Source organism: Salmo salar, chromosome 11 (assembly GCF_965601325.2).
Source record: "Salmo salar chromosome 11, fSalSal1, whole genome shotgun sequence".
Lineage (NCBI taxonomy): Eukaryota > Metazoa > Chordata > Actinopteri > Salmoniformes > Salmonidae > Salmo > Salmo salar.
In genome coordinates this window covers 37479802-37500322 of record NC_138301.1, presented here as the reverse complement: position 1 = coordinate 37500322, position 20521 = coordinate 37479802, and the positions used below count along the sequence as shown (strand labels likewise).

Sequence of the window (20521 nt, the reverse complement as noted above, 5' to 3'; positions counted from 1 at the left end):
TCTCCTAGCCCCTAGCCTCTATCTATTAGCCCCTAGCCTCTATCTCCTAGCCTCAATCTCCTAGCCCCTAGCTTCTGTCTATTAGGCCCTAGCCTCTATCTCCTAGCCTCTGTCTCCTAGCCTCTATCTCCTAGCCCCTAGCCTTTATCTCCTAGACTTTAGCCTCTAACTAGTATCTTCTAGTCTATATTCCCTTATCCCCTATCGTGTAACCCTCTAGCCCAAATTCTTGATTAATTGGTTGATCAATCATTGACTCTTCTCCAGGTCTGACGACACAGACGCAGAGCACAGTTACTTTGGCCGTAAGTACATTGGTGTGGGGACAGGAGGGACACTGGAGATCCATGGGCAGAAGAAGCTGTCGTGGACCTTCCTCAACAAGACCCTGCACCCAGGGGAGAGCGAGGACAACAGCTACCTGTTCGAGAGGGGCTGGGGCAACCGGGGTATCATAGTTCACGTCATTGACCCCAAGACTGGAGAAGTGCTCCACAATGATAGGTATTTTATATGTTGTCATGTTTTTATTTCACCTCTAGGCTTGCACAATTCTGGTACATTTTTCAAAAGTTCCCAGGTTTTACAGAAATATTGGTTGAGCATTACCGTCTTATTCCCAAAATCTTCCAACTGGGATTTCTGGAAAACCTGGGGACTTCTGGAAAGATACTGGAATTTTGTAACCCTTTCATCTTTACTGTTTTTTACATCTAAACTCTATTTAACTTTGTTTAATAGTAGCAACATTAGCCTGCTAACAATCACTGAAAATAAATGACTTCAACACCCCTGTTGTAACAGAACGGTTGTGATAAGCAAACATGTTAAAAAAAACAACACTGGAGGAATTGGTTGTCTCTTTAAATCTGGAATCCTTCATAGTGAAACTGCCTTGTCCGTTTGGAATATTACAACAAAGAAGTTACTGCAGACATCAAACACATTTTTTTCCCACTCTGACATCATTGCAGGGGGAAGCAAACAGCACAATATGTACTGCTGTTTTTAGTTTTGACCACTCTGCTCAACACACCTCACCTCTGTTTAGTCCACAAAACAATTATAACAAAAGTGCTGGGGCGGACAGCGGAAAGCGAAATGCGGAGCTGTTTCCCCTAATGCAGATTCTATCTTTAAGTCATGACAGATAGTGTTATTATCAGAACTCAGGATAAGACCCAATGCAGACAGCTAGAATCACAGATGTTTATTGACCCAAACAGGGGGCAGGCAAAAGACTGGTCAAGGGCAGACAGAGGTTGGTAATACAGGGCAGAGTCAATAAGGTACAGAACAGCAAGCAGGCTCGGGGTCAGGGCAGGCAGAGGTCCGTAATCCAGGGCAGAGTCAATAAGGTACAGAACAGCAAGCAGGCTTGGGGTCAGGGCAGGCAGAGGTTTGTAATCCAGGGCAGAGTCAATAAGGTACAGAACAGCAAGCAGGCTCGGGGTCAGGGCAGGCAGAGGTCCGTAATCCAGGGCAGTCAATAAGGTACAGAACAGCAAGCAGGCTCGGGGTCAGGGCAGGCAGAGGTTTGTAATCAGGTCAGAGTCAGACAGGTACAGAACGGCAGGCAGGCTCGGGGTCAGGGCAGGCAGAATGGTCCGAACCGGTGAAAGTAGGAAAGCAGGAAGATGGAAAAACACGCTGGTAAGACCTGACAAGACAAGACGAACTGGCAACAGACAAACAGAGAACACAGATATAAATACACTGGGGATAATGGCGAAGATAGGTGACACCTAGAGGGTGTGGAGACAAGCACAAAGACAGGTGAAACAGATCAGGGTGTGACAGTTATAATATGACACTAGAAAGGAGGGAGAATAGCACACACACTCCTGTTGGTATTAACTATCTATTAGATTTATAATGTTCTCCCTATCCCATCGTTCAACATCTCTGATTGAATAAAGAATGTCAGAAAACATTTAATACGTACTGTAGTTAGAAAAACATTTAATTTGCCGTCAGAGTACTGGTAAACAATAGTTAAAAAGCAATTAAACAAAACAAACTTTGCTTCCAAGAGAAGGCAAGTCTTGAGTATTCCGTCAGAAACTGAACCCCATTGAGAAAATAAAACCCCATTTGACAAATGTATTTACCATTGACCTCAATTTCCTCACACAACCAAATTGAGACCGCACCCTCAAGATCTTTCAGTAAGCTCCCATGGGACTGTATTGGGGCTGTGTGCAATTCATTCACTGATATTTGTTGGTATATTTATCAGAAGATCCACCATAGATCAACCTTCAGAAGAAGATGCTTGTTGGAGTGATTGTATGAAGGTCTTTTTTGTGCTCTGTTATGTAGCTATGATATAGGTCAGTGTTTCCCATCTCCGACCCGGACAAGCACACCTGATGCTACTTGTCAACTAATCATCAAGCCCTTGACAAGTTGAATTGGGTGTTTTTGTCCGACACAACACAAATGTGTGCCATTCGGGGTACTGGAAGACCGGAATTGGGAAACACTGATATAGACTAACCATTCACCTCCCACTCCACTACCCAGGTTTGACACATACCGCAGTAAAGAAGAGAGTCGTCGCCTGGCCCAATATGTAGATGTGGTAGACAATGGGATGATTCTGGCCATGGTGGTCAACGACGAGGGGTCTAACAACCTAGAGGAGTCGGCCAGGAAGATTCTCACCAAGCTGGGGAGTAAAGACTTCCACCGCCTGGGCTTCCGGTAGGTTCCTTGACCCCTGTCCTCCATCCAGGGAATTTTGAAACCTATATTATACTATACATGTATATCATTATGATGATTGATATTAGTGTTAGGTCATTTTTTTGGAAGACTTACTAAACTTAAATCAGTTCAGTTCTACCAAATCTCTATCAACATGTTAAATGTGGAACCAGAGGGAAAAAAATTCTAGATCACCTGTACTCCACATACAGAGACGTGTACAAAGCTCTCCCTTGCCCTCCATTTGGTAAATCCGACCACAACTCTATTCTCCTGATTCCTGCTTACAAGCAAAAATTAAAGCAGGAAACACCAGTGACTCGGTCTATAAACAAATGGTCAGATGAAGCAGATACTAAACTACAGGACTGTTTTGCTATCACAGACTGGAACATGTTCCGGGATTCTTCCGATGACATTGAGGAATACACCACATCAGTCACTGTCTCTATCAATAAGTGCATTGAGGACGTCGTCCCCACAGTGACTGTACGTACATAACCCAATCAGAAGGCATGGATTACAGGCAACATTCGCACTGAGCTAAAGGGTAGAGCTGCTGCTTTCAAGGTGCGGGACTCTAACCCGGAAGCTTACAAGAAATCTCGCTATGCCCTGCGACGAACCATCAAACAGGCAAAGCGTCAATACAGGGCTAAGATTGAATCATACTACACCAGCTCCGACGCTTGTCGGATGTGGCAGGGCTTGCAAACTATTACAGACTACAAAGGGAAGCACAGCCGCGAGCTGCCCAGTGACACGAGCCTACCAGATGAGCTAAATCACTTCTATGCTCGCTTCAAGGGAAGCAACACTGAGGCATGCATGAGAGCATCAGCTCTTCCGGACGACTGTGTGATCACACTCTCTGTAGCTGACGTGAGTAAGACCTTTAAACAGGTCAACATTCACAAGGCTGCGGAGCCAGATGGATTACCAGGACGTGTGCTCCGGGCATGTGCTAACCAACTGGCAGGTGTCTTCACTGACATTTTCAGCATGTCCCTGATTGAGTCTGTAATACCAACATGCTTCAAGCAGACCACCATAGTCCCTGTGCCCAAGAACACAAAGGAAACCTGCCTAAATGACTACAGACCCGTAGCACTCACGTCCGTAGCCATGAAGTGCTTTGAAAGGCTGGTAATGTCTTACATCAACACCATTATCCCAGAAACACTAGACCCACTCCAATTTGCATACCGCCCAAACAGATCCACAGATGATGCAATCTCTATTGCACTCCACACAGCCCTTTCCCACCTGGACAAAAGGAACACCTACGTATGCATTGTGATCCATCTGTAGCCAACCATTTCTACAGCTGCTTGGTCTGAACCAACTGTCTTTGGGGCAACTGCCAGGGCTGGAAGGAACTTGAAATCAAAGGACATGGACAGATGGAATGTTAGAGTACTCTGTTCTGCTGGTAATTGTTTAAAATAGATACTAAGTGGTATACTAAATGATGAATCACTTTTTGTAGCTTTACCATTGAATGTCTTATTTCTAATCTATAGCCACAGCCGAGGGTTAAGACACCTTGAAGCCACCAGTTGGCCCTGACTTGGTGTGTTGTGAGTTGAGTCCTGAGCCACAGGAGCATGAGCCTTTCTCTGTAGTTTCCCTGGGGTAGTGCGTGCAGAGCATGATAGTGCTAGCGTAGCCACCCAGCATAACCCCCTAGCGTAGCCACCCAGCGTACCGACCTAGCATAGCCTCCTAGCGTAGCGCTAGCAGATGACTCCTCTGCTGACCTGTTTGTCAGGCAGTGCTGCGCTGGCTGACCTAGCATAGCCTCCTAGCGTAGCGCTAGCAGATGACTCCTCTCCTGACCTGTTTGTCAGGCAGTGCTGCGCTGGCTGACCTAGCATAGCCTCCTAGCGTAGCGCTAGCAGATGACTCCTCTCCTGACCTGTTTGTCAGGCAGTGCTGTGCTGGCTGACCTAGCATAGCGACGTAGCATAGCATAACATCACACTCTGATTTATAGGCTGCTGACAGACAGCCGTCTCTCTTATTCTCCCTCTTACTTTCTCTCCCTCTTCCTGGTCTAGCCACCAAAAATCTCCACATTTTTGTTTGTGCAGTGTCTCTTTATCTCTCCTGGCACAGGACTGCTTAGCGAAAGCAGGGCAGAGAAGAAGAAATGAAAGGAAAAAACATATGCTAGCAAGTCTCTCTCTCTCTCTCTCTCTCTCTCTCTCTCTCTCGCTCGCTCTCTCACTGTATTAAAGTATCTCAGGAATGCATGGAAAATTGAAAGTAAACTGAGCCATGATAAGAAAACCTAATACAGCTGGATTCAGGCCTTGGAGAAAACAAACTCTTAAACTGAAGGTTAATGAGTAGCATTTAAGTGAGCTAATCGTATATTCAGACTTATTGCATTCCTTCCATACAGTAGAACTCAACTCAACCACCAGTATATTGGAATGTCCTACAATGGCTGTCAGAATGGGGTTAGAAGTGTGTGTGTGTGTGTCCATCCGTACGTGCATGCGGGCACGTGTGCGTGCACGTGTGTGGTCAGGAGAGTTTACCATGGCTTAGAGCAGGTGTGTCAAACATACCCATTAAATCCATCCTGCGGGTGGTTTAGGGAAATAACGATCTTAATCAACAATGAAATTACAAAACATAAATTCAAAATGTGAAGAAATGACCTACATCTATAGTCTCTTCACACTGTCCAGCTTGATAACAGTCATCTATAGTCTCTTCACTCTGTCCAGCTTGCTAACAGTCATCTATAGTCTCTTCACTCTGTCCAGCTTGATAACAGTCATCTATAGTCTCTTCACTCTGTCCAGCTTGATAACAGTCATCTATAGTCTCTTCACTCTGTCCAGTTTGATAACAGTCATTTATAGTCTCTTCACTCTGTCCAGCTTGATAACAGTCATCTATAGTCTCTTCACTCTGTCCAGCTTGATAACAGTCATCTATAGTCTCCTCACTCCTGTCCAGCTTGATAACAGTCATCTATAGTCTCTTCACTCTGTCCAGCTTGATAACAGTCATCTATAGTCTCTTCACTCTGTCCAGTTTGATAACAGTCATTTATAGTCTCTTCACTCTGTCCAGCTTGATAACAGTCATCTATAGTCTCTTCACTCTGTCCAGCTTGATAACAGTCATCTATAGTCTCTTCACTCTGTCCAGCTTGATAACAGTCATTTATAGTCTCTTCACTCTGTCCAGCTTGATAACAGTCATCTATAGTCTCTTCACTCTGTCCAGCTTGATAACAGTCATTTATAGTCTCTTCACTCTGTCCAGCTTGATAACAGTCATCTATAGTCTCTTCACTCTGTCCAGCTTGATAACAGTCATTTATAGTCTCTTCACTCTGTCCAGCTTGATAACGGTCATCTATAGTCTCTTCACTCTGTCCAGCTTGATAACAGTCATCCAAATGAAAGCTAGACAGTCAGGGAACATAAACAATTCCAAAGCAATGGATAGAGGACTTTTTTTTGCACATTTTGATGGTGAGGAAATATAATACATTTGAAGACCGAATGTTGCAAGGCAACATGAGTTTAATACCACAGAGAATGGGAAGCTTGGCAGCAACGCCAGTGCAGTTAACCTGTTACTGTCCAAATTATAAATGTGTGTGTGTGTGTGTGTGTGTGTGTGTGTGTGTGTGTGTGTGTGTGTGTGTGTGTGTGTGTGTGTGTGTGTGTGTGTGTGTGTGTGTGTGTGTGTGTGTTTGTGTACTGTTGCCGAGTAAGTCACAGCTAATTTTCTCCAACAACCAGAGAACCAAACTTTACAAGTATTCCCACAGAAATATCTCCACATCACATCTTCAGATGAGAAGAGAGAGAAAGAGCGAGGAAGGAGGATAATGTACTTAGTCTCTTGTCGCCTATCCTTCCTGACACTTGTGCCAAACAGTGTTAAAGCAGAATAAGGAATGTATTATTTGCGGTGTGCCAGAGAACATTTTAATAAGGCAATCATTTTGGCAACAAGAAGATCTCTGCAATCCATCCTCCATGAATGCAATTTACATAGGTTTACCACGGTGGTATTTATGAGTGGGGGATGGTGTGTGTGTGTGTGTGTGTGTGTGTGTGTGTGTGTTGTGTGTGTGTGTGTGTGTGTGTGTGTGTGTGTGTGTGTGTGTGTGTGTATTGCTCTTACATGTCATGAAAGCCAATAGTTGTTGATATAATGTCTTACTGTAGACACCTTTAGAGACATATCTGGCATGCTGATCTATATAAAACGTCACATCATTTTGCTTGTCTCCGGTAACGTTGCTGTTAAATGAGAACATGATGGCTAGCTAGTGTAAAGGACGTCACGCTGCTTGATTAGCGCGTACTTCCTCCTGATTCGGCCCATACCTGGTGCAAACTCGGGACCTCTGCCTTGCTAACACACATGATCACCCTCCTGAAGTGTCTTACTAGTCGGCGCCACGTGAAAAGCTAGCTATTCGCTGGTGCAAGTGGGAACACTTCAGGCTGAGGAGTAAGTTTCATGCATCCCCATGTGCTACACATGCATTATAGGTAGCAAAGCTACAATGTCTACTGATGTCCCCCAAGGCTCGGTGGTAGGCCCTCTCCTCTTCTCTCTGTACACCAAGTCACTCAGTTTGTTTCAGTGGCTGGGAACTGCTCACTACTGATGTCCCCCAAGGCTCGGTGGTAGACCCTCTCCTCTTCTCTCTATACACCAAGTCACTAAGTTTGTTTCAGTGGCTGGGAATGGACACCTTTTCGTTGAGGATGACATTGAGGATGAGGATGACATTTGTTCTAATGTCAGTTCTCTGACTGTTCCTGGTGGAATCCTACTGCATAATGTAGTTGGAATGTCCTGGTGTGAATATCACACAGACTCTCTTCAGACACCTAGCACGCCACACGCACACACAAACACACACACACACATCTCTCCCCTGACACTTGTGTCACTGTGTCCTCACAAGAGTGAGGCATGATGGGATTGCTACTGTAATTACCCATCCTGCCCCTGGGTTTTTCCGACAGCCATCACTCCTTATGTCAACATCATTACCAGGGCTGGAACTGTGTGTGTGTGTGTGTGTGTGTGTCTAATGGCAATATATCTCTCCCCCCCTCCCTATTTTTCTTTACTTTCCATCTATCCTTGTCTTCTTGCATCCTCACACTTTCAATCTCCCTATTTCTTCCCCCCTCTCTCCACTTTCTGTCTCTCCACCTCTTCTCTCCCTCCCTCCATCGGTCTCTCCTCAGGCATCCCTGGAGTTTCATTGCGTTGAAAGGCAACTCATCCTCTGCAGTGGAGGATCATGCTATCTATCAAGGTGAACCTCTCTCTCATCTCTCTCTCCTTTCTCTACCCTCTTCTCTCCTTATCTTTCCCTCAACCTCTCCCTCACAATATCTCTCTTTCTCTCCCTTTCACCCACCTCCCTCTCTCCCTTTACTTCTCTCTCTCTCTCTTACTTTCTAGAGTATCTCTCCCCTTCTCTCTCTCTCTCTTACTTTCTAGAGTATCTCTCCCCCTACTCTCTCTCTCTCTTTCTTTCTACAGTATCTCTCCCCCTTCTCTCTCTCTTACTTTCTAGAGTCTCTCCCCTTCTCTCCCTCTCTTACTTTCTAGAGTATATCTCCCACTTCTCTCTCTCTCTCTTACTTTCTAGAGTATATCTCCCCCTTCTCTCTCTCTCTCTCTCTCTCTCTTTCGCTCTCTATTGTACTTGTATTTCTTAGTTTACATAGTGTAATAGATGTGTGTGTGTGTGTGAGAACAGGGACCAAAGCCTCCTCGGAGGCTCGTTGTTCACGGATGTTCCAGTCAGAATACGGAGAGCACTTCACCATCACCACCTCCAGCCAATGGGTGCAAGGTAACACACACACACACTTCTGACTGGCCGTCGGGGTCATATCATCACTGTTTGAAAGCCTTTGATTTAAATTCAGCTCAACAGAGCAGCCAGATTCCCCCTACATTCATTACACACACACACACACACACACACACACACACACACACACACACACACACACACACACACACACACACACACACACGGTCCCTACTGAACCCAGACAACATAATATGGAAAGATTCCCTTCAACTACTCTCCTACTAATGCTCCTTGTCAGAACACAGTGGAAAGAAGTCTAATCCTTGATGTACATTTCATTAATCTCCACACACACACACACACACACACACACACACACACACACACACACACACACACACACACACACACACACACATTCATACACACACACACACACACACACACACACATTCATGCACACACACATCAATATCAACATCTTGGCAACGGTGTGTAGGAATCCCATTGAAATGAGTGTGTGTATTACAGAGGCAGAGTGGACTGAGTGGTTTGACAGAGATGATGAGAGAGGATCAGGAGACTGGGAGAAGCTGTCTGACCTCCACAAGGCTTACCCTGACCGTCTCTGTAGCACCCCCATGGATATACAGGTAACACACACACACACACACACACACACACACACACACACACACACACACACACACACACACACACACACACACACACACACACACACACACACACACACATACATACACAAACGCATGCATGCACACACACACACACACACACACACACACACACACACACACACACACACACACACACACACACACACACACACACACACACACACACACACACACACACCTGAACAGCTGGTGCCTATAGCTCTGTAGCAGCCAAATAACTTTGGAACAATGATGTGCCAAAAGAAGGCAAAGCTTAGCTGGATCTATTTCCATTTTTATTGCCTGTAATTATGATGAGGCCACAGCAGCCAGCACTGTGTGTGTGTTCACAGATACTACATTCACTCTGCCACCATGTACGGCATAAGCAGAAGCTGTTTGGCATCCACAGTGAAGACTAAACACACACACGCACACACTGTCACTCATTGTCTGTCATACCCACACAGTCTACTGTGACAGGAAAAAGCTCACTTCTTTATCCTTGGCGTTTTAAACAGACATTATTTTACCATTAACAAATTGCCGTCTTGGCTTGTTCTTTGGATGTCGAAGCTAAGGCTTCTGTTAAGCACTGCTGTGACAAATGTAGTTATTCTTTTCCCTCCTAACCCCTCTCTCCCTTCTCTCTCTCTTCCAGGCTGAGTCCCATGATGGTGTGCCATCTAACGAGACAGGAGATGTCATCTATAAGTCTGACAGGGACTACGGCTTCGTCTGTCTCAACAAGGACCAGAGCCACGGCCTCTGCCACAACTACCGAGTACGCTTCCTCTGTGGTAAACTAGGTACGGATACCGGTCTGTAGTTGGGTGCCCGTGTGCATCTGTGTGTGTGTGTGTCCACGTGTGTGTGTGTGTGTGTGTGTGTGTGTGTGTGTGTGTGTGTGTGTGTGTGTGTGTGTGTGTGTGTGTGTGTGTGTGTGTGTGTGTGTGTGTGTGTGTGTGTGTGTGTGTGTGTGTGTGTGTGTGTGTGTGTGTGTGTGTGTGTGTGTGTCCACATGCATCTGTGTGTGTGTCCACGTGCATGTGTTTATGTGTGTGTGTGTCCCCACATGCATGTGTTTATGTGTGTGTGTGTCCACATGCATGTGTTTATGTGTGTGTGTGTGTCCACATGCATCTGTGTGTGTGTGTGTGTGTGTGTGTGTGTGTGCCAACGGCTTTAAAAAACTTAAAACATTTATTTAACTAGGCAAGTAAGTTAAGGACAGACAGACAGACAGACAGACAGACAGACAGACAGACAGACAGACAGACAGACAGACAGACAGACAGACAGACAGACAGACAGACTCCTCTTTATTATTAGCATGGTGTGGTGACATCCTTTCCCCCATATCATTATACAGCCATGTGTCCACAATGTCATCATGTACCATGGTTTAGCTGACTGATTTGATTGAGGTCATTTAGGTGTGTGTGTGTGATATCCTTTAGCTTGTAGATTGAATGTGGTTTGATGAAGGTGATTAAGGTGTGGGGCGTTCCCCCATTAGTCCATTAGTGCCATGTCGATCCTCTTAAACTGTTATATTCATCCATGATCCTCCTAGACGTCAGCACAGACACAGGACATACTGTACAGCACATGCATTATGAATAACACACACACACATTCAGCAGGAGAGTTATGGCTCCTCTTCATTGGAGTTTATTAACCTGACAGCCCAGCTGCTCCAACTGATTTATGGGAAGGGTGCGTGCGTATGGGTGTGTTTGTGTGTTCATGCGTGTTAGTGTGTGTGTGTGTGTGTCAGTGCATTTGATACAACCAAATTGATTGACGTATTTCTGTGTCCCTCCAGTGCGTCCCCAGGCCTCCATCTCTATAGAGCGTCTGTCCAACAGCACTGTCCTGGAGTTAGCTGAGCCAGCTGAAGGCTGGGGCCCAGGAGACAGACTGGTGCTGGCCAGTACTGACTACTCTATGCACCAGGCTGAGGAGTTCACCATACTACCCTGCCCTGCCTGTGGGCCCACACAGGTTAAAGTCCAAGGTGAGTGTGTGTGGGGTCGATGGTGGAGGGTATGTGTGTGTGTACCTGTGTTGGTGTGTGTGTAAGTGTGTGTGGGTGTGCGTGTGTGTGTGTGTGTACCTGTGTGTGTGTGTGTGTGTGTGTTGGTGTGTGTGGGTGTGCGTGTGTGTGTGTGTGTGTACTTGCGTTGGTGTGTGTGTGTACCTGTGTGTGTGTGTGTGTGTTGGTGTGTGTGGGTGTGCGTGTGTGTGTGTGTGTGTACTTGCGTTGGTGTGTGTGTGTGTGTGCAAGGTGATGCTGCTGTAATGTCTGTACTTTGTATCAGCAAGTTAAGTCTCTGATAAATATAAGTCTAAGGTTGACTGACCTAACGTCTGTTGCAATAGCAACCGGGTCAAAAGTCATAGACCTTAGACTATAGGGCCGCTATTAAGGTTTCAGAACTTTCACCTATCTAGACTGTGTGTGTATCTTTATTGGGTTCCCCATTAGCTGTTGAGGAAGCAGCAGCTATTCTTCCTGGGGTCCACATAAAACATAGAACATGACTAAATACTGTGTGCGTGTGCGTGGAAGCACCTTCAACCTTGCTGCCACAGCCTTGGCATGGATTGATGTGTTGAATGATGGACAGAGAGACAGACAGAGAGACAGACAGAGAGACAGACAGAGAGACAGACAGAGAGACAGACAGAGAGACAGGGTATGTGTCCAAAATGCCACCCTATTTACTATATAGTGCACTACTTTAGACTAGGGCCAATGGCTATATAGTGGACTACTTTAGACTAGGGCCAATAGGGCTATACTCAAAAGTAGTGCACTATATAGGGAGAATACAGGCCTGAGAATGAAGCACAGGTAATGTTTGTAATTGCCCCAGATTTCTGCTTCCCAGTGCAGATGCTTGACTTACTAAATGACAATCACTGGACTCTCTGTCCATACCTCTGGAATGGACCGTGTGTGTGTGTGTGTGTGTGTGTGTGTGTGTGTGTGTGTGTGTGTGTGTGTGTGTGTGTGTGTGTGATGGTTTTGGAACACTGCTCATTGGAACGGACAGAGAGAAGATTGTTTATGTGCTGAAAATAGTTGTTGGAGAGATTCTTGTGAACGCATAAGTGGAAGTTGTATAATAGTGTGTGTGTGTGTTTCATTCTACCATGTGTTTTACATTTCTTACCCTCATACTCACAATAACAAGGTTAGTGTTCCAACTCCTAGTTAGCGTCCCAAATGGCAGCATATTCCCTACACAGTGCACTACATTTGACCAGGGATCTAGTAGCACTGTAAAGGGAATAAGGTGTAATTTGGGACACATCCCTAAAGCCTTCTAAAGTCCTCTTTTTCTTTTTATGCAAATGGACCAAACCAAGTGACATCTTTGGCCAGACAGACTCACAAAATTCAAACAAGTATTCTGACACCCCACCACCTTTCTTTCTTTCTTTCTTTCTTTCTTTCTTTCTTTCTTTCTTTCTTTCTTTCTTTCTTTCTTTCTTTCTTTCTTTCTTTCTTTCTTTCTTTCTTTCTTTCTTTCTTTCTTTCTTTCTTTCTTTGTCTGTGTGTGTGTGTGTGTGTGTGTGTGTGTGTGTGTGTGTGTGTGTGTGTGTGTGTGTGTGTGTGTGTGTGTGTGTGTGTGTGTGTGTGTGTGTGTGTGTGTGTGTGTGTGTGTGTGTGTTTGCTACACCATTATACAAGCATAGAGACAATAGTCAAACAAGTGTTCATTGAGCGCAGTCTGAACCTGAGAGTGAGACAAAGGAAGATAATGAGCAGTTGGATGAGATGAAGAAAGGAAGCTTGACTTACTATGAAGCTCCAGAGGCTTCTGGCAGCAAACGCTGTCTAAATCCCTGCATACCTATACAACATGTTCCTAATCAGATCCCTGGCCTGAAGCACAACTCAACTCTATCTCCAAACCTGAACTCCATTCCATCTGACTTACAGGGATTTAGGCAGCACTTGCTGTGGGAAATGCTTGTATCCCAGAAAGGCTCTCTCCTCCTGGGGCCAAACATTAATCTATTCCCAGGCTTCTGAAGTCCTCTGGGGCATCATAGTAAGTCATGAGCTTCCTCTCTACATCACATTATATCTGATGTAATTGCTCTCCATCTCTCTTTCTCTGTCTCTGCATCTTTATCCATCTCTTTCTTTCTCTGTCTCTACGTCTTTATCCATCTCTCTCTTTCTCTGTCTCTACATCTTTATCCATCTCTCTCTCTTTCTCTGTCTCTACATCTTTATCCATCTGTCTCTCTTTCTCTGTCTCTACATCTTTATCCATCTGTCTCTCTTTCTCTGTCTCTACATCTTTATCCATCTGTCTCTCTTTCTCTGTCTCTACATCTTTATCCATCTGTCTCTCTTTCTCTGTCTCTACATCTTTATCCATCTGTCTCTCTTTCTCTGTCTCTACATCTTTATCCATCTGTCTCTCTTTCTCTGTCTCTACATCTTTATCCATCTGTCTCTCTTTCTCTGTCTCTACATCTTTATCCATCTGTCTCTCTTTCTCTACATCTTTATCCATCTGTCTCTCTTTCTCTACATCTTTATCCATCTGTCTCTCTGTCTCTACATCTTTATCCATCTGTCTCTCTTTCTCTGTCTCTACATCTTTATCCATCTGTCTCTCTTTCTCTGTCTCTACATCTTTATCCATCTGTCTCTCTTTCTCTGTCTCTACATCTTTATCCATCTGTCTCTCTTTCTCTGTCTCTACATCTTTATCCATCTCTCTCTTTCTCTGTCTCTACATCTTTATCCATCTGTCTCTGTTTCTCTGCCTCTACATCTTTATCCATCTGTCTCTCTTTCTCTTACTCTACATCTTTATCCATCTGTCTCTCTTTCTCTGTCTCTACATCTTTATCCATCTGTCTGTCTTTCTCTGTCTCTACATCTTTATCCATCTGTCTCTCTGTCTCTACATCTTTATCCATCTGTCTCTGTTTCTGTCTCTACATCTTTATCCATCTGTCTCTCTTTCTCTGTCTCTACATCTTTATCCATCTGTCTCTCTCTCTCTACATCTTTATCCATCTGTCTCTCTTTCTCTGTCTCTACATCTTTATCCATCTGTCTCTCTTTCTCTGTCTCTACATCTTTATCCATCTGTCTCTCTTTCTCTGTCTCTACATCTTTATCCATCTGTCTCTCTTTCTCTGTCTCTACATCTTTATCCATCTGTCTCTCTTTCTCTACATCTTTATCCATCTGTCTCTCTGTCTCTACATCTTTATCCATCTGTCTCTCTTTCTCTGTCTCTACATCTTTATCCATCTGTCTCTCTTTCTCTACATCTTTATCCATCTGTCTCTCTTTCTCTGTCTCTACATCTTTATCCATCTGTCTCTCTTTCTCTGTCTCTACATCTTTATCCATCTGTCTCTCTTTCTCTACATCTTTATCCATCTGTCTCTCTTTCTCTGTCTCTACAGCTTTATCCATCTGTCTCTCTTTCTCTGCCTCTACATCTTTATCCATCTGTCTCTCTGTCTCTACATCTTTATCCATCTGTCTCTCTTTCTCTGTCTCTACATCTTTATCCATCTGTCTGTCTTTCTCTGTCTCTGCATCATTATCCATCTGTCTCTCTTTCTCTACATCTTTATCCATCTGTCTCTCTTTCTCTGTCTCTACATCTTTATCCATCTGTCTGTCTTTCTCTGTCTCTGCATCATTATCCATCTGTCTCTCTTTCTCTGTCTCTACATCTTTATCCATCTGTCTCTCTTTCTCTATCTCTACATCTTTATCCATCTGTCTCTCTTTCTCTGTCTCTACATCTTTATCCATCTGTCTCTCTTTCTCTGTCTCTACATCTTTATCCATCTGTCTGTCTTTCTCTGTCTCTACATCTTTATCCATCTGTCTGTCTTTCTCTGTCTCTACATCTTTATCCATCTGTCTGTCTTTCTCTGTCTCTACATCTTTATCCATCTGTCTCTCTGTCTCTACATCTTTATCCATCTGTCTCTCTGTCTCTACATCTTTATCCATCTGTCTCTCTTTCTCTGTCTCTACATCTTTATCCATCTGTCTCTCTTTCTCTGTCTCTACATCTTTATCCATCTGTCTCTCTTTCTCTGTCTCTACATCTTTATCCATCTGTCTCTCTTTCTCTGTCTCTACATCTTTATCCATCTGTCTCTCTTTCTCTGTCTCTACATCTTTATCCATCTGTCTCTCTTTCTCTGTCTCTACATCTTTATCCATCTGTCTCTCTTTCTCTGTCTCTACATCTTTATCCATCTGTCTCTCTTTCTCTGTCTCTACATCTTTATCCATCTCTCTCTTTCTCTGTCTCTACATCTTTATCCATCTGTCTCTCTTTCTCTGTCTCTACATCTTTATCCATCTCTCTCTCTTTCTCTGTCTCTACATCTTTATCCATCTGTCTCTCTTTCTCTGTCTCTACATCTTTATCCATCTGTCTCTCTTTCTCTGTCTCTACATCTTTATCCATCTGTCTCTCTTTCTCTGTCTCTACATCTTTATCCATCTGTCTCTCTTTCTCTGTCTCTACATCTTTATCCATCTGTCTGTCTCTACATCTTTATCCATCTCTGACCCTCTTTTTCTTTCTTTCTTTCTTAGAACGGAAAAGGCCACGCACACACACACACACACACACACACACACACACACACACACACACACACACACATATGGACAAGGCCACTCTCTCGCTTTCTCTTTGGTCGTGTCTGAAGTCTTGCGTACTACTTACTACAACTGCATACTGTGAAATAATCGTACTATATACTATTTAGAATGTACTGTTTATTAGAAGAGGACTGCAGCAAGCAACAAACATCAGCATACTAGGCTCGTTCTGTCAGACACATGGATCTTGAAGATGATTCTCTTCCTCAATAGTTTGCAGTGAATTCTACTAGATTAAAAAGATGAAATGAGTATGACATCCTGCCATTTAAAGCATACTAAGTTTTACTATAAGACATGATACCCAATACGCCTTCTGTTTAGAACGCAGGTATAGTTATTCAGACACTGTCTCTCTATCGCTCTGTCTCTCTCTCTTTCTCTATCGCTCTCTCTCTTTCGCTCTCTCTCTCTATCGCTCTTTCTCTATCGCTCTCTCTCTCCCTCTCTCTCTCTATCGCTCTGTCTCTCTCTTTCTCTCTCTCTCTCTCTCTCTCTCATCTCTCTCTTCCAGCTCTCGTCTAAAACTGGCACGTGACCTGGCACAAAGACCTGCACTCCTTCCCAAACTCTCTTTTTTCTTTCAGTGTTTGTTTTTCTCCGGCCTAATAATAAAGAGTCTCTCTCTCTCTCCCCCCATAAGGCTAATGACTTGTTCATAGTGTTTGCTCAGATGTCTAGCATGCCACCAGAGCCTCTGTCTCTAATTGACTATCCTCTAATTGACTATTTCCTATATAGTGCACTAATTTCACCAGGGCCCATAAGGTGTGTGTGCGTGTGTGCGTGTGCGCGTGTGTGTGTGTGTGTGTGTGTGTGTGTGTGTGCGTGTGTGCGTGTGCGTGTGTGTGCGTGTGTGCGTGTGCGTGTGTGTGTGTGTTTGTTCATGGAGCTAGAATTCACAGCATGGAATACCTTTTCTTGGTACCATTCCAACTATTTCACAGTGGCTACACACATGCAGTCAGCGCCGGCACTAGCTGCCACACACACACACACACACACACACACACACACACACACACACACACACACACACACACACACACACACACACACACACACACACAATGTATGTTTTAGAGTTAATTTCCTGCAATTCTACACATTTTGCCATGAGGCAGATTTAGTGTATTCTACATTCTAACTCTCAACAGGAAGTTGAGAAGCTGAGTTTTTTTGTGGAAATTGATCTGTGGGCCGCGGGCCGCCAGTTGCCCCACCGTGAACCAGATGATCAGAGGACTGTAATATCAAAGAGAGAAACATGAAAAGATCTGTTATTAGACTAGTAGGTCAAACCAGCCTACAGCAAGACAGTGTGTGTGGGTCTGTGTGGGTGTGTGGGTGTGTGTGCTTGTTTTTTGTATTTGTGTCTATCTGTCTGCGTGCATGTGTGTCTGTGTCTGTTGGGACAGAGTTTCAGCCAATGAATAGTCTCTCTCTGGTTCAGTGAGAGGAAGGGAGAAAGGGACTGAGCGTTCTTCTCAGAGAGAGAGAGAGCATACACTCTGACAGAGTTCACACACACAGTTCAGTGGTGGTTGCTGAGGGGAGGCGACTCATAATAACGGCTGGAACGGCGTAAATGGAATGGCATCAAAACACAACCTTACCTGTGTTGACGTAACATGACATTTTTTTTGGTCGCTGCCTTCATTCCTTTCAGCTCCCAGCCATTCTCTCTGGCTCTATCTCTGCTTTTTAGAAGTTACCACTGATTTAATGTGACATGCCCTCAATTGGCTGTGTTTGTGCATGTGTGTGCATGTGACCGTGTGTGTGTGTATATTTGTGTGTGCATGTTACCGTGTGTGTGTGTGTGTTTGTTTCGTGACTGTGTGTGTGTGTGTGTGTGTGTGTGTGTGTGTGTGTGTGGTGTGTGTGGATGCTTTTTGTTAGTTTGACTATAAGAGCAGAAAGCAGTTCACTCTGAAGACTTCCACAGTAGATACATCAATGTTTAATATTCCCTGACTAATGAGTTGTTTATCTAGGGGCTGCACCTCTGTTTTCTAGGCCTATTAATTAGGGTGTGGGTGTGTGTGTGTGTGTGTGTGTGTGTGTGTGTGTGTGTGTGTGTGTGTGTGTGTGTGTGTGTGTGTGTGTGTGTGTGTGTGTGTGTGTGGAGAAATCTATTTTAATGATAGGTAGACTCTGGCTCATCACTAACCCCTTTCAACTTCGATCTACCTATTAATTTAATTTCTGTATTTATTAATTCCGCTCATAGCCCTCCAGTGATGCACAATTAGAAGCTCTTGTTGTGGATGTTCAAAGAGTTAGGCAGAGGCTAGTCTACCCAAGGCTCTGATGAAGGCCATGACCAAAACATAAGCCTGTTTGGATAAAGGTTTCTGCTAAATGGGAAATGGCAGTCAAGTAATAAGTTGGCAAAATTCTGCTATTTCTGTCTTGCATATGGGCGTGGCATGTGGGCGTGGCCAGTGCGTTCAGTCATGGAGAGAGAGAGAGAGAGAGAGAGAGAGAGAGAGAGAGAGAGAGAGAGAGAGAGAGAGAGAGAGAGAGAGAGAGAGAGAGAGAGAGAGAGAGAGAGAGAGAGAGAGAGAGAGAGAGAGAGAGAGAGAGAGAGAGAGAGAGAGAGAGAGAGAGAGAGAGAGAGAGAGAGAGAGAGATTATTTTAATTGGAAAGTGTGTGTGGCTAATGATGCATTTTCAGGGACAGTTGATAATGTGTCTGCATGTGGTTCACAATAATATTAATGTGTATATCCAAATTAAATCTTTTGACCATGATAATTTCAGACAGGCAGGCAGTTAGGCTGGCAGACACTGTTATACAAACACTCACAGACAAATTCTCATTCCTAATAGGGTCACGGTATGTTCTCCAACTCTCTCCGTTCGTCAGTGGAGGATGCAGTTTGTCAGTGTTGTCAGGGGAGCGCCAGTAGCAGGGCAAAAGGTGGCCGTGATTCTTTCCAACGGCTCCCTCAAGGCAGACCATTTCAGAACCAACAGTACCCAGGTATCTAACTCTGCCTGTCTGCCTGTCTGCCTGTCTCCTCCGCATCATTAACAATTGGGAGAGAGAGGGGTAGACGGGGGAAAGGAGCGGAGGAAAGAGAGAAAGAGGGTGGAGAGAAGGGGGGCCGGGGGAGAGAGACAATGGGGGCGGAGATTGCTGTCAGTCTTTATTGCACTGATGAGTAAATCCTGAGAAGTGATCCAGTCACTTTCTTTGTGCACAGAAAGGTTTTATCAGTAAAGGAGGGTTGAGATGCGTGGCTGACCAGCTGTGTCTCTGATTCTTTTACTGTTATTTTTCATTTCATTCCCTTTCTTGTTGTTTTTCTTCCATAACTCTTTGGCATTTAATAGTATTTGTGTCTAGTGTGTGGGCGGGCTGTAGGAGCTGTTCTTTTCTTAGATTCCTCTCTTTTTGTTTTATTTGTTCATGTTTTTCTCCTCTTAAGAAGTCATGTAATATGATGCCATTAGTGAGGAGAGAAGACTGAACCTGGGGAAAGTGAATGATCTGAACTCATTAATATTTCTTTAGTATCTACTTGGATCATTAGATGTCACAGACAGTGGGCTGTTCTTATCACAACCTCTCCTCTCACGCTCATTTCCTCTCTCCCTTTCTCTCCTCATGATGTGTATATTCCTCTCCTCTCTCCCTTTCTCTCCTCTCGTCTCATGATGTGTATATTCCTCTCCTCTCTCCCTTTCTCTCCTCTCGTCTCATGATGTGTATATTCCTCTCCTCTCTCCCTTTCCTCTCCTCTCGTCTCATGATGTGTATATTCCTCTCCTCTCACTCTCATTTCCTCTCTCCCTTTCTCTCCTCTCGTCTCATGATGTGTATATTCCTCTCCTCTCTCCCTTTCTCTCCTCTCGTCTCATGATGTGTATATTCCTCTCCTCTCTCCCTTTCTCTCCTCTCGTCTCGTGATGTGTATATTCCTCTCCTCTCTCCCTTTCTCTCCTCTCGTCTCATGATGTGTATATTCCTCTCCTCTCTCCCTTTCTCTCCTCTCGTCTCATGATGTGTATATTCCTCTCATTTCTCCCTTTCTCTCCTCTCGTCTCATGATGTGTATATTCCTCTCCTCTCTCCCTTTCGCTCCTCTCGTCTCATGATGTGTATATTCCTCTCCTCTCTCCCTTTCTCTCCTCTCGTCTCATGATGTGTATATTCCTCTCCTCTCTCCCTTTCTCTCCTCTCGTCTCATGTGTATATTCCTCTCCTCTCTCCCTTTCTCTCCTCTCGTCTCGTGATGTGTATATTCCTCTCCTCTCTTTCTCTCCTCTCGTCTCGTAATGTGTATATTCCTCTCTCTCTCCCTTTCTCTCCTCTCGTCTCGTAATGTGTATATTCCTCTCCTCTCTCCCTTTCTCTCCTCTCGTCTCGTAATGTGTATATTCCTCTCCTCTCTCCCTTTCTCTCCTCTCGTCTCGTAATGTGTATATTCATCTCCTCCTCCCCCTCTAATAGTTCTCATCTGTCATATATCTAGCTCCCCAGTAGCTGGACTGGCAGACTCATTCTGTGACCTTTAACACCCACCATCATAATCTTCCTCAACCTCCCTCCATTAAATCTCTTCCCTTTCTCACCCTTTCTCTCCGTGTGTTTGGTCTGCGGCCCTGCCAACTACAGAGTGG

At 44.5% G+C, this 20521-nt stretch overlaps 1 protein-coding gene across 3 annotated transcripts in view; it reads left to right on the top strand.

Moving 5' to 3' along the window:
- The window catches only part of LOC106562656 (cell migration inducing hyaluronidase 1), a 138579-nt gene that overhangs the window by 71002 nt on the left and 47056 nt on the right, over positions 1-20521 (top strand). For all 3 annotated transcript variants that reach the window (XM_045689452.2, XM_045689455.2, XM_045689453.2), the window contains 7 exons: positions 268-504; positions 2527-2706; positions 7953-8023; positions 8474-8569; positions 9065-9186; positions 9872-10019; positions 11039-11230. In XM_045689452.2, coding sequence (XP_045545408.2) covers positions 268-504; positions 2527-2706; positions 7953-8023; positions 8474-8569; positions 9065-9186; positions 9872-10019; positions 11039-11230 — 1046 coding nt within the window. The remainder of the gene's footprint in view (positions 1-267; positions 505-2526; positions 2707-7952; positions 8024-8473; positions 8570-9064; positions 9187-9871; positions 10020-11038; positions 11231-20521) is intronic.